Consider the following 13,027-nt stretch of genomic DNA (forward strand, 5'->3'; position numbering starts at 1 on the left):
CTAGTCAAGGCTCAGACGGATTACCAGGACATGTACTCAAAAGCATGCACAGACCAACTGGCAAGTGTCTTCATGACATTTTCCTCTCCCTGACCGAGTCTGTAATACCTACATGTTTCAAACAGACCACCATAGTCCCTGTGGCCAAGAAAGCGAAGGTAACCTGCCTAAATGATTAACACCCCGTAGCACTCACTTCAGTAGCCATGAAGGGCTTTGAAAGGTTGGTCATGGCTCACATCAACACCATCATGATGGAAACCCTAGACCCACTCCAATTGGCATACTGCCCCAACAGATTCACAGATGATGCAATCTCATTCTTACTCCACACTGCCCTTTCCCACCTGGAAAAAAGGAACACTTATGTGAGAATGCTGTTCATTGACTACAGCTCAGCGTTCAACACGATAGTGCCCTCAAAGCTCATCAGTAAGTTAAGGACCCTGGGACTAAACACCTCCCTCTGCAACTGGATCTTGGACTTCGACAGGCCGCCCCCAGGTGGTAAGGGAAGGCAACAACATCTGCCACACTGATCCTCAACACTGGGGCCCTTCAGGGGTGCGTGCTCAGTCCCCTCCTGTACTCCCTGTTCAACGACTGCTTGGCCAAACACGACTCCAACACCATCATTAAGTTTTCTGACGACACAACAGTGGTAGGCCTGATCACCTACAACAATGAGATAGCTTATAAGGAGGAGGTCAGAGACCTGGCAGTGTGGTGCCAGGACAACAACCTCTCCCTCAATGTGAGCAAGATAAAGGAGCTGATCGCGGACTATAAGAAAAGGAGGGCCGAACAGGACTCCATTAACATCAACGGGGCTGCAGTGGAGCAGATCGAGAGTTTCAAGTTCCTTGGTGTCCACATCAACGAACTAGCATGGTCTAAACACACCAAGACAGTTGGGAAGAGGGCACGACAACACCTTTTTCCCCTTAGGAGACTGAAAAGATTTGCCATGGGTCCCCAGATCCTCAAAATGTTCTGCAACATCGAGAGCATCCTGACCGGTTGCATCACTGCCTGGTATGGCAACTGCTCGGCATCTGACCGTAAGGCACTACAGAGGTTAGTGGGTACGGCCCAGTACATCACTGGGGCCAAGCTTCATGCCATCCAGGATTTATATACTAGGCGGTGTAAGAGGAAGGCCCAAAAAATTGTCAAAGACTAGTCACCCAAGTCATAGACTGTTCTTTCTTTTACCGCCTGGCCAGCGGTACCGGAGAGCCAAGTCTAGGTCCGCAAGGCTCTTTAACAGCTTCTACCCCAAAGGCATAAGACTGCTGAACAATTAATAAAATGACCACCTGGACTATTTACATTGACCCCCCCTCCCTTTGTTTTTACAATTCTGCTACTCGCTTATTATCTATGCATAGTCACTTTACAAATTACCTTGACTAACCTGTACGCCCGCACATTGACTCGGTACCGGTACCCCCTCTGTATATAGCGTTGTTATTGTTATGTCAATTTTTAAAACTTTATTTATTAAAAAAATTCTTAACTCTATTTCTTGAACTGAATTGTTGGTTAAGGGCTTGTAAGTAAGCATTTCATGGTAAGGTCCTGTTGAATTCGGGCACATGTGACAAATACAATTTGATTTGAAACCTGGCACGAGTGGCAACCATTAACTCATAGACAGGGGAACGGTGTAAAGCTTTTAATGTATTAACTAAATATTCTATCAATGGCATAAAGAAAAGTACTTAACATTGGGAGAAAAAAAATGGCACTTTCCTCTCTAGGGCCATCTAGAATTTCATCACTCAAAACTTCTGAGAGCAAGATGAAAGGCCAATAAACTGTGGATAGGGTGTCACCTTGTGGCGGTATTGGGTAACAACAAGCACATGCCACAAATGGATAGTCAGTCAAGGCGGTTTAGCGTGTGGTATATTGAGGCCGAATGTCACTTAGTTTAGCCTTGTAAGCAAACCTACTTTAAATTACACAAATCTCAAGCCTTAGTAATTCAAATTGTATTATGCTGAGGAACACGATTTGAGCACATCAACCTGTCAGATATATATGACCCTGATACAAGACAGCGTCACACATGGCCAGTTTTCTGCATCGGAACGAGCCAGGGACGACACTTACCAATGAGGGTAAGAGAAGAGCTCTCGGCCTTCTCAAAAACCACCTGGCTGTTTCCCAGCAACAAGCCAATGTCAATCTGTATAGACCACAGAGACAGAAGACAGTTAGGAGTGAGTATTCTTCACGACAATTTACGTTACCATCAAGCACCTTGGGTGTGACTTCACCGTGTTATATAAACTATAACTACTGTATAGCTAGTGTGACTAGATTACTACTGTAACGACGATTAGTTCAAGTGAATGAACATTACTATGTAATGTAAAGTGTATTAATCATATATAAATGGTATATCTAATCGTGATAATCGAGGTCCTAAGGTAGGTTGATTGGTGCTCTAGATACCTTGTGCTTCTTCCCAGAGCCTGCTTCTCCCTTGAGGATGCTTGGGTCCATGGCTTCAATGTCTTTTATCAGCAGGCCAAACAGCTTGTCACAGAAACTAAACACCAGCTAGAGACACCAAGAAAGAGGAAGAGTGGACAATGTTAGAAGGTAAGAATAACAAAGAGTCATCAGCATGCAGAACACAAATACAAAAGCGTGGCAACTTGGCAGAATCTAAGAATACAACAAAAATGTTTGTGCTATTAAATCATTTGAGGAGAAGTTCGCTCGATGCTACCCCTCAACCTAAAGCCAAGAGTACGACAAAGTCAGCCATTGTTAATGATCCACAGTCAGTTTTGCCACTTTGCAATGGTTAAGCTGATCCTAGATCGGTTTCTAAGGGCAACTTCTACCAAGAGCCTCAAGACCACCAAAGTCTTCTAAGAGGTACGCAAGCAACACCACCCTGTCACCCCAGCGTCCTTCTATAGGTTATAGTTCCTGTACCTGCTGGCCCGCACTGAAGGCCTGGCTGTTGAAGTGCTGGATGAACTCTGCAGCCATCTTGTCTGAGTCGTATTGGCTGCTGTCCACACTCTTCTTCTGCAGGAAATCAATCTCCACCATCATGGTGCCCACACACTGCTTGGACTTGTCAAAGTTGTAGTTGGTCACTACATGGAAAGGAAACATAGAAGAGTAGCCTGGTAGCTTTTCACCCCTTTACTCCGTTTTCATTTTCAAGTACAATGTCAAAAGTCTGATCTGTGTTCATTTGTAGTACCTTGCTCAATAGTGCTATTCACTTTGCAGCATATTCCATGAACAACCTAATCATGGACAAACACCTTTAGCATCATTGTTTTCTAATGGATTTTGCATATTGAATCACTTGGTTCAATAATACAATGACCACGTGAACGTCACACTAACACGTTACAGCGAGTTCAAACAGGCCTCTGTTGTTCAGGACCTCACACCTGAGAGAGCGCAGTCTGCAACACAGGGCTGCATTTGATGAAGGAACCAGCTGTTCTTTCAAAATCTGTTCACAGCCACCTAAGCAGTACGGTAATTATGCAAATTAGCCAATTACCAGCTCTATTCCAGATCAGGGTGTCTTTACATAGTGACACTTTGCTAATAACACTTTCAGAGGGGCATATTTCGACTAATATTATGTTGTTATCCTAGGCAGAGCTAGTCTGGTCCCATACTACATGTGTTGTTGTCATCCATACATGTTTGGCTTGACAAAGAACGGACACAGAGAGGAGTTGGCCAAAGTTCAAACAGATCTGGACCACCAGGATAAAAAAAAAAAAAAAAAAGGCTCTGCGTGGTCAATCCGTCATCCACAGTGGCCGTATACCATTTACTGCCATGCGGCCTCCGCTCAAGTCAGAGCATTCATACTTCCTGCGCTTTGCGGAGCAGAGCTGTTCTGCAGGATGTAAAGCGGAGCTATAGGACTTATAGGCCCTATAGGGCTATTACCGCAAGCATCGTTGCTATAGATATTATCAGACAATGGGTGTACACTGGCTAGGGCTTTGATAACCTGGTCGAGCTTCAAGACCTCCACGATCTCTGAAGCGATCCATGTGCTAGAGCAATCACTTCCCCTCCACCACCCCCTCACTGCGTCCACATAGATCACATCTATATGGGTGGCCAGACCAACCCCCTCCTCCTGAAACTATGGGTGTTTCTCAATATGCATACTACCGTGCTCCACACACACACACGTTCGGATTGCATTCTCAGAAGACGTTCTCTTGAGTACGTTCTTGTGAGGACGAGAGGGTGGAGAACGCATAAAACACTTGCCCCTACTGTATTACCTCACACTGCACCTCCCCATTCACTGAACCTTCTTCCAGCGAGGACAATTGCAACAAGAGACTAAACAAGTTATACACAAAGCAAAAGGTTTTCCATCATAATTGTCAGCTAACTGTATGTGAATCGTAATGATCTAGCTTACCAGCTTGGTAAAAATGACCTAAAACTAAATGTTGTGCAAGGTAGATGGGTAGCTAGCTGCTAATTGTTCGTGGCTAACAGACTACGCACACTAGTGGGTATTTGTGTCACGCTTACACTGTGTACAAAACAGTAGGAACACTTCCCGAATATTGAGTTGCACCCCCTTTTTTCCCCACAGAACGGCCTTAATTCGTCGGGGCATGGACTCCAAGGTGTCGAAAGTGTTCCACAGGGCGGCTAGCCCTGTTCCACACAGTTGTGTCAAGTGGGAAGCATTGGCGTCAACATGGGCCAGCATCCCTGTGGAAACACTTGACACCTTGGAGTTCATGCCCCGATTTCCAAATGTTTTACCTGGGCCAATTGAGATACAGAAACTCTATATCCTTGGCTACTCCACGTACATCCGAGAAGTGCCCTCCATGCTCCGTTTCGCAAAACTTGATTTTAACTCATACTCCGACCCTCCCATGCTCCAATTTGCGTGCTCGGAGCACGGTAGCATGGATGTTGAGAAACAACCTATAAATCCAAATCAACAGGCTGGGGGTGGCATTTGAAGCTCTATCACTGCAGCAAAGGACCCATTTCTCTGGCAGAGGGGAAATATCTCTAAAACCTTTAGAGTGAAACAAGATTAAGTTACAGGGTTTTTGTTAGAGAGATGTTGGGGTTTTCGTGTCAAAACAAAGCTTTTATTGAAGATACAGACCATAGCTGGCCATTTATTTTTTCAGTCAGAACAAATTCACAAATGAACAAATTTACAATGACGGCCTAGGAACAGTGGGTTAACGGCCTTGTTCAGCGGCAGAACGACAGATTTTTTTTACCTTGTCAGTTCGGGATTTGATCTAGCAACCTTTCATATACTGGCCCAATGCTCTAACCACTTGGCTACCTGCCGCCCCATCTGGTGGCTAATGATAGGACAGCAGTTATACAATGGCAATTAATGAGAAGAATTCAGAGAGACTGCACTTGGTCTTCCTGCATTCACCTCACAGTTCAATACCATCATGTTTTAATCTTACCTTCCACATCCTGACCAATGGAGAGGCCTGCCCATTTTCTCTGGGAAAACAAGTAATGTATCCTAGTCAGTGTACAGTTCACACATTTCTTTTGTATTATGTATTGGACTATGCAAACAAAGACCATATAAAAAGGGCATCACTATCTATAGAATCCAGTTGCCCAGCAACAAGGTACAAGCAGGCTCAGGAAAAAGAGACATTCTAAACATACAGTACCAGTCAAATGTTTGGACACACCTACTCATTCAAGGGTTCTTTATTTTTACTATGTTCTATATTGTAAAATAATAGTGAAGACATCAAAATTATGAAATAAGAAATGGAATCACATAGTAACAAAAATATATTTTATATTCTTCAAAGTAGCCACTCTTTGCTTTGATCACAGCTTTGCACACTTGGCATTCTCTCAACCAGCTTCCTGGAATGCATTTCAATTAACAGGTGTGGTGTGCCTTGTTAAAAGTTCATTTGTGGAATTTCTTTCCTTCTTAATGCGTTTGCGCTAATAAGTTGTTTTGTGACATGGTAGGGGGGTATACAGAAGATAGCCCTATTTGGTAAAAGACCAAGTCCATATTATGGCAAGAACAGCTCAAATGAGGAAAGAGAAACGACAGTCCATCATTACTTTAAGACGTGAAGGTCAGTCAACCCGGAACACTTCAAGAACTTTGAAAGTTTCTTCAAATGCAGTCACAAAAACCATCAAGCACTATGATGAAACTGGCTCTCATGACCGCCACAGGAAAGGAAGACCCAGAGTTACTTCTGCTGCAGAGGATAAGTTCATTAGACTTGACAGCCTCAGAAATTGCAGCCCAAATAAATACTTCAGAGTTCAAGTAACAGACACATCTCAACATCAATTGTTCAGGAGACTGCGTGAATCAGGCCTTCATGGTCGAATTGCTGTAAAGAAACCACTACTAAAGGACACCATTAAGAAGAAGAGACTTGCTTGGGCCAAGAAATACGAGCAATGGACACTAGACCGGTGGAAATCAGTCCTTTGGTCTGGAGTCCAAATTTGCGATGTTTGGTTCCAACAACTGTGTCTTTGTGACGCAGAGTAGGTGAACAAATGATCTCTGCATGTGTGGTTCCCACCGTGAAGCATGGAGGTGGTGTGATGGTGCTTTGCTGGTGACACTGTCAGTGATTTATTTAGAATTCATGGCACACTTAACAAGCATGGCAACCATAGCAATACACCATCCCATCAGGTTTGCGCTTAGTGGGACGATCATTTGTTTTTCAACAGGACAATGACCCAACACACCTCCAGGGTGTGTAAGGGCTATTTGACCAAGAATGAGAGTGATTAAGTGCTGCATCAGATGACCTTGCCTCCACAATCACCCGACCTCAACCGAATTGAGAAGGTTTGGGATGAGTTGGAAAGCAGAGTGAAGGAAAAGCAGCGTACAAGTGCTCAGCATATGTGGAAACTCCTTCAAGACTGTTGGAAAATCATTCCAGGTGAAGCTGGTTGAGAGAATGCCAAGCGTGTGCAAAGCTGTGATTAAGGCAAAGGTGCCAAATAACACACATGATTCCATATGTGTTATTTCATAGTATGTCTGTCTTCACTATTATTCTACAATGTAGAAAAGTCGAAAAAATTAAGAAAAACCGTCAAATGAGTAGGTGTGTCCAAACTTTTGACTGATACTGTATTTTTGCAACTACTAGACAGCATCAGTGATAACTAGGGTGTTCTGACAAAGACAGTGATGTAGGCTGTCTCTTAAACACGGTCTTATTTTACAACATCTTTCAAGAAGAACATCAGTCCCACAACAGGTTAAAAAAAAACGTCCGGACCGGGCTAAGGGTTTTTGACTGATAGTTGAACCCACGTGTCACCTACTTCACATGGCGGCCGAAGCTCTAGGCTACTGTACGGCGCATTAGGCCATTGATACATGTCCAACCAAGAGTTATCATGTAGCGCATTGCTACAATCTTATAAAATGTCTCTACGGTCCAATTTACAACTGCTTCTGTTCATTACTCCAATCTAGTTGTGAAATAAGACCGGCCAATGTGGACGTTGCTGGAGTACCTGAGTGCCGGCTGTGGCTGCAGAGTTTATAGAAGGAGAAAGAGCAGGCAAAGACAGGCAAAGGTCAAAAGCAGCGACAGACATGATAGAAGACAACAGAGAGGAGGAGAAGCATGCACACAGGACAGGCCATCGTAAGCCAGACAGCTAAAGTCAAATACAGTCAGAAGATCATCCACACATTGTGACTGCGCTGCACCTGTAGAAACCAACTTTATCACTGTCATCGATTAAAATGATGACTTTAGTTATAACGCCCTAAAACATGTGGGTTCGACTTGGTCAATGTATTATTTATCTATCAAGTAAGGATAGCTTTGAACAGTGTGTGTAGCCTATTTTATGAAGGCCATGATGGTGTCTCCTACCTGTGGCAGACTGAAGGCGATGGTCCCTGGGACCACACTCTGGTGGGTCTTCACTGTGAACACAAACTTGTGGGTCGGCGTGGTTCTCACGGTCACGTGACTGCATAGAGAAGAGGACTATCATATCATACAGAGAAAACTATGATATGTACAGTGCGGCAAAAAACATTTAGTCAGCCACCAATTGTGCAAGTTCTCCCACTTAAAAAGATGAGGCCTGTAATTTTCATCATAGGTACACTTCAACTATGACAGACAAAATGAGAAAAAAAATCCAGAAAATCACATTGTAGGATTTTCAATTAATTTATTTGCAAATTATAGTGGAAAATAAGTATTTGATCAATAACAAAAGTTCCTCAATACTTTGTTATATACCCTTTGTCATTGCCAACAGAGGTCAAATGTTTTCTGTAAGTCTTCACAAGGTTTTCACATACTGTTGCTGGTATTTTGGCCATGCAGATCTCCTCTAGAGCAGTGATGTTTTGGGGCTGTTGCAGGGCAACACGGACTTCCAACTCCCTCCAAAGATTTTCTATGGGTTGAGATCTGGAGACTGGCTAGGCCACTCCAGGACCTTGAAATGCTTCTTACGAAGCCACTCCTTTGTTGCCCGGGCAGTGTGTTTGGGATCATTGTCATGCTGAAAGACCCAGCCACGTTTCATCTTCAATGCCCTTGCTGATGGAAGGAGGTTTTCACCAAAATCTCAGGATACATGGCCCCATTCATTCTTTCCTTTACACGGATCAGTCATCCTGGTCCCTTTGCAGAAAAACAGCCCCAAAACATGATGTTTCCACCCCCATGCTTCACAGTAGGTATGGTGTTCTTTGGATGCAACTCAGCATTCTTTGTCCTCCAAACACGACGAGTTGAGTTTTACCAAAAAGTTATATTTTGGTTTCATCTGACCATATGATATTCTCCCAATCTTCTTCTGGATCATCCAAATGCTCTCTAGCAAACTTCAGACGGGCCTGGACATGTACTGGCTTAAACAGGGGGACACGTCTGGCACTGCAGGATTTGAGTCCCTGGTGGTGTAGTGTGTTACTGACGAGCTCTACAGCAGAGTCTCACAACTCAATCGCTGGTTGAAAACTGTTTTCTGCCCCTCCCAAAAGGGATAGATAATTGACCCTCTTTCTGGGACTCACCCACAAACAGGACCAAGCCTGAACTGCTGAGGAGTGACGGACTCCATCCTAGCTGGAGAGGTGCTCTCATCTTATCTACCAACATAGACAGGGCTCTAACTCCTCTAGCTCCACAATGAAATAGGCAGCAGGCTGTTAGCCAGCCTGCCAGCATAGCGGAGTCTGCCACTAGCACAGTCAGTGTAGTCAGCTCAGCTATCACCATTGAGACCGTGTCTGTGCCTCGACCTAGGTTGGGCAAAACTAAACATGGCGGTGTTCGCCTTAGCAATCTCACTAGGATTAAAGACCACCATTCCTGTCATTATTGAAAGAGATCATGATACCTCACATCTCAAAATAGGGCTACTTAATGTTAGATCCCTTACTTCAAAGGCAATTATAGTCAATGAACTAATCACTGATCATAATCTTGATGTGATTGGCCTGACTGAAACATGGCTTAAGCCTGATGAATTTACTGTGTTAAATGAGGTCTCACCTCCTAGCTACACAAGTGACCATATCCCCCGTGCATCCCGCAAACGCGGAGGTGTTGCTAACATTTACGATAGCAAATTTCAATTTACAAAAAAAAAAAAAAAGACGTTTTCATCTTTTGAGCTAGTCATGAAATCTATGCAGCCTACTCAATCACTTTTTATAGCTACTGTTTACAGGCCTCCTGGGCCATATACAGCGTTCCTCATTGAGGTCCCTGAATTTCTATCGGACTTTGTAGTCATAGCAGATAATATTCTAGTAGATATATAATATATCCCATTTAGCAGACGCTTTTGTCCAAAGCGACTTACAAGTCGGCTGGGGCCACTACTTTTGCATATGGGTGGCCCCAGTGGGAATCGAACCCACGACGCTTGGCGTTGCAAGCGCCATGCTCTACCGACTGAGCCACACAGGACCCTAGTCTTTGGTGACTTTAATATTGGAAAAGTCCACAGACCCACTCCAAAAGGCTTTCGGAGCCATCATCGACTCTGGGTTTTGTCCAACATGTCTCTGGACCCACTCACTGTCACAGTCATACTCTGGACCTAGTTTTGTCCCATGGAATAAATGTTGTGGATCTTAATCCTGGACTATCGGACCACCATTTTATTATGTTTGCAATTGCAACAAATAATCTGCTCAGACCACAACCAAGGAACATCAAAAGTCGTGCTATAAATTCACAGACAACACAAAGATTACTTGATGTCCTTCCAGATTCCCTCTGTCTACCCATGGACGCCCGAGGACAAAAATCAGTTAACCACCTAACTGAGGAACTCAATTTAACCTTGCGCAATACCCTAGATGCAGTTGCACCCCTAAAAACTAAAAACATTTCTCATAAGAAACTAGCTCCCTGGTACACAGAAAATAGCCGAGCTCTGAAGCAAGCTTCCAGACAATTGGAACGGAAATGGCGCCACACCAAACTGGAAGTCTTCAGACTAGCTTGGAAAGACAGTACCGTGCAGTACCGAAGAGCTCTTACTGCTGCTCGATCATCCTATTTTTCTAACTTAATTGAGGAAAATAAGAACAATCCGAAATTTCTTTTTGATACTGTCGCAAAGCTAACAAAAAAGCAGCATTCCCCAAGAGAGGATGGCTTTCACTTTAGCAGTGATAAATTCATGAACTTCTTTGAGGAAAATATCATGATTATTAGAAAGCAAATTACGGACTCCGCTTTAAATTTGCGTATTCCTTCAAAGCTCAGTTGTCCTGAATCTGCACAACTCTGCCAGGACCTAGGATCAAGAGAGACGTTCAAGTGTTTTAGTACTATATCTCTTGACACAATGATGAAAATAATCATGGCCTCTAAACCCTCAACCTGCATACTGGACCCTATTCCAACTAAAATACTGAAAGAGCTGCTTCCTAGACCCCATCATAGCACTGAGACTGCACTTGTGAAGGTGGTAAATGACCTTTTAATGGCATCAGACTGAGGCTCTGCATCTGTCCTCGTGCTCCTAGACCTTAGTGCTGCTTTTGATACCATCGATCACCACATTTTTTTGGAGAGATTGGTAACCCAAATTGGTCTACACGGACAGGTTCTGGCCTCATTTAGATCTTATCTGTCGGGAAAGATATCAGTTTGCCTCTGTGAATGGTTTGTCCTCTGACAAATCAACTGTACATTTTGGTGTTCCTCAAGGTTCCGTTTTAGGACCACTATTGTTTTCACTATATATTTTACCTCTTGGGGATGTCATTCGAAAACATAATGTTAACTTTCACTGCTATGCGGATGACACACAGCTGTACATTTCAATGAAACATGGTGAAGCCCCAAAATTGCCCTTTCTGTCCAAAAATGATGCAGAAAAATTAATCCATGCTTTTGTCACTTCTAGGTTAGACTACTGCAATGCTCTACTTTCCGGCTACCCGGATAAAGCACTAAATAAACTTCAGTTAGTGCTAAATACGGCTGCTAGAATCCTGACGAGAATCCAAAAAATTGGATCATATTACTCCAGTGCTAGCCTCCCTACACTGGCTTCCTGTCAAAGCAAGGGCTGATTTCAAGGTTTTACTGCTAACCTACAAAGCATTACATGGGCTTGCTCCTACCTATCTCTCTGATTTGGTCCTGCCGTACATACCTACACGTACGCTATGGTCACAAGACGCAGGCCTCCTAATTGTCCCTAGAATTTCTAAGCAAACAGCTGGAGGCAGGGCTTTCTTCTATAGAGCTCCATTTTTATGGAACGGTCTGCCTACCCATGTCAGAGACGCAAACTCGGTCTCAACCTTTAAGTCTTTACTGAAGACTCATCTCTTCAGTGGGTCATATGATTGAGTGTAGTCTGGCCCAGGAGTGGGAAGGTGAACAGAAAGGCTCTGGAGCAACGAACCGCCCTTGCCATCTCCCTCTTTCCACTGGGATCTCTGCCTCTAACCCTATTACAGGGGCTGAGTCACTGGCTTACTGGGGCTCTCTCAGACCGTCCCTGGGAGGGATGCATCACCTGAGTGGGTTGAGTCACTGGTGTGATCATCCTGTCTGGGTTGGCGCCCCCCCCTTGGGTTGTGCCGTGGTGGAGATCTTTGTGGACTATACTCAGCCTTGTTTCAGGATGGTAAATTGGTGGTTGAAGATATCCCTCTAGTGGTGTGGGGGCTGTGCTTTGGCAAAGTGGGTGGGGTTATGTCCTTCCTGTTTGGCCCTGTCCGGGGGTGTCCTCGGATGGGGCCACAGTGTCTCCTGACCCCTCCTGTCTCAGCCTCCAGTATTTATGCTGCAGTAGTTTATGTGTCGGGGGGCTAGGGTCAGTTTGTTATATCTGGAGTACTTGTCCTATCCGGTGTTCTGTGTGAATTTAAGTGTGCTCTCTAATTCTCTCTCTTGGAGGACCTGAGCCCTTGGACCATGCCTCAGGACTACCTGACATGATGACTCCTTGCTGTCCCCAGTCCACCTGGCCGTGCTACTACTACAGTTTCAACTGTTCTGCCTTATTATTATTGGACCATGCTGGTCATTTATGAACATTTGAACATCTTGGCCATGTTCTGTTATAATCTCCACCCGGCACAGCCAGAAGAGGACTGGCCACCCCACATAGCCTGGTTCCTCTCTAGGTTTCTTCCTAGGTTTTGGCCTTTCTAGGGAGTTTTTCCTAGCCACCGTGCTTCTACACATGCATTGCTTGCAGTTTGGGGTTTTAGGCTGGGTTTCTGTAGAGCACTTTGAGATATCAGCTTATGTACGAAGGGCTATATAAATAATTTTGATTTGATGGTAGGCTTGGTTACTTTGGTCCTAGCTCTCTGCAGTTCATTCACTAGGTCCCCCCGTGTGGTTCTGGGATTTTTGCTCACTGTTCTTGCGATCATTTTGACCCCACAGGGTGAGATCTTGCATGGAGCCCCAGATCGAGGGAAATTGTCAGTGGTTTTGTATGTCTTCCATTTCCTAATTTTTTAAATATTTTTGAAATATTTTTT

General features: G+C 44.2%; 1 protein-coding gene across 1 annotated transcript in view; it reads right to left on the bottom strand.

The window, feature by feature from the left end:
• The window catches only part of LOC135523993 (vesicle-fusing ATPase-like), a 78,284-nt gene that overhangs the window by 38,546 nt on the left and 26,711 nt on the right, over window positions 1–13,027 (bottom strand). The window contains exons 3-7 of the mRNA XM_064951065.1: window positions 7,911–8,010; window positions 5,472–5,511; window positions 2,956–3,122; window positions 2,464–2,571; window positions 2,119–2,194 (exon numbers count right to left, since the gene is read on the bottom strand). Coding sequence (XP_064807137.1) covers window positions 2,119–2,194; window positions 2,464–2,571; window positions 2,956–3,122; window positions 5,472–5,511; window positions 7,911–8,010 — 491 coding nt within the window. The remainder of the gene's footprint in view (window positions 1–2,118; window positions 2,195–2,463; window positions 2,572–2,955; window positions 3,123–5,471; window positions 5,512–7,910; window positions 8,011–13,027) is intronic.

The sequence above is a fragment of the Oncorhynchus masou genome, chromosome 31 (genome assembly GCF_036934945.1).
Source record: "Oncorhynchus masou masou isolate Uvic2021 chromosome 31, UVic_Omas_1.1, whole genome shotgun sequence".
In the NCBI taxonomy this organism is placed as follows: domain Eukaryota; kingdom Metazoa; phylum Chordata; class Actinopteri; order Salmoniformes; family Salmonidae; genus Oncorhynchus; species Oncorhynchus masou.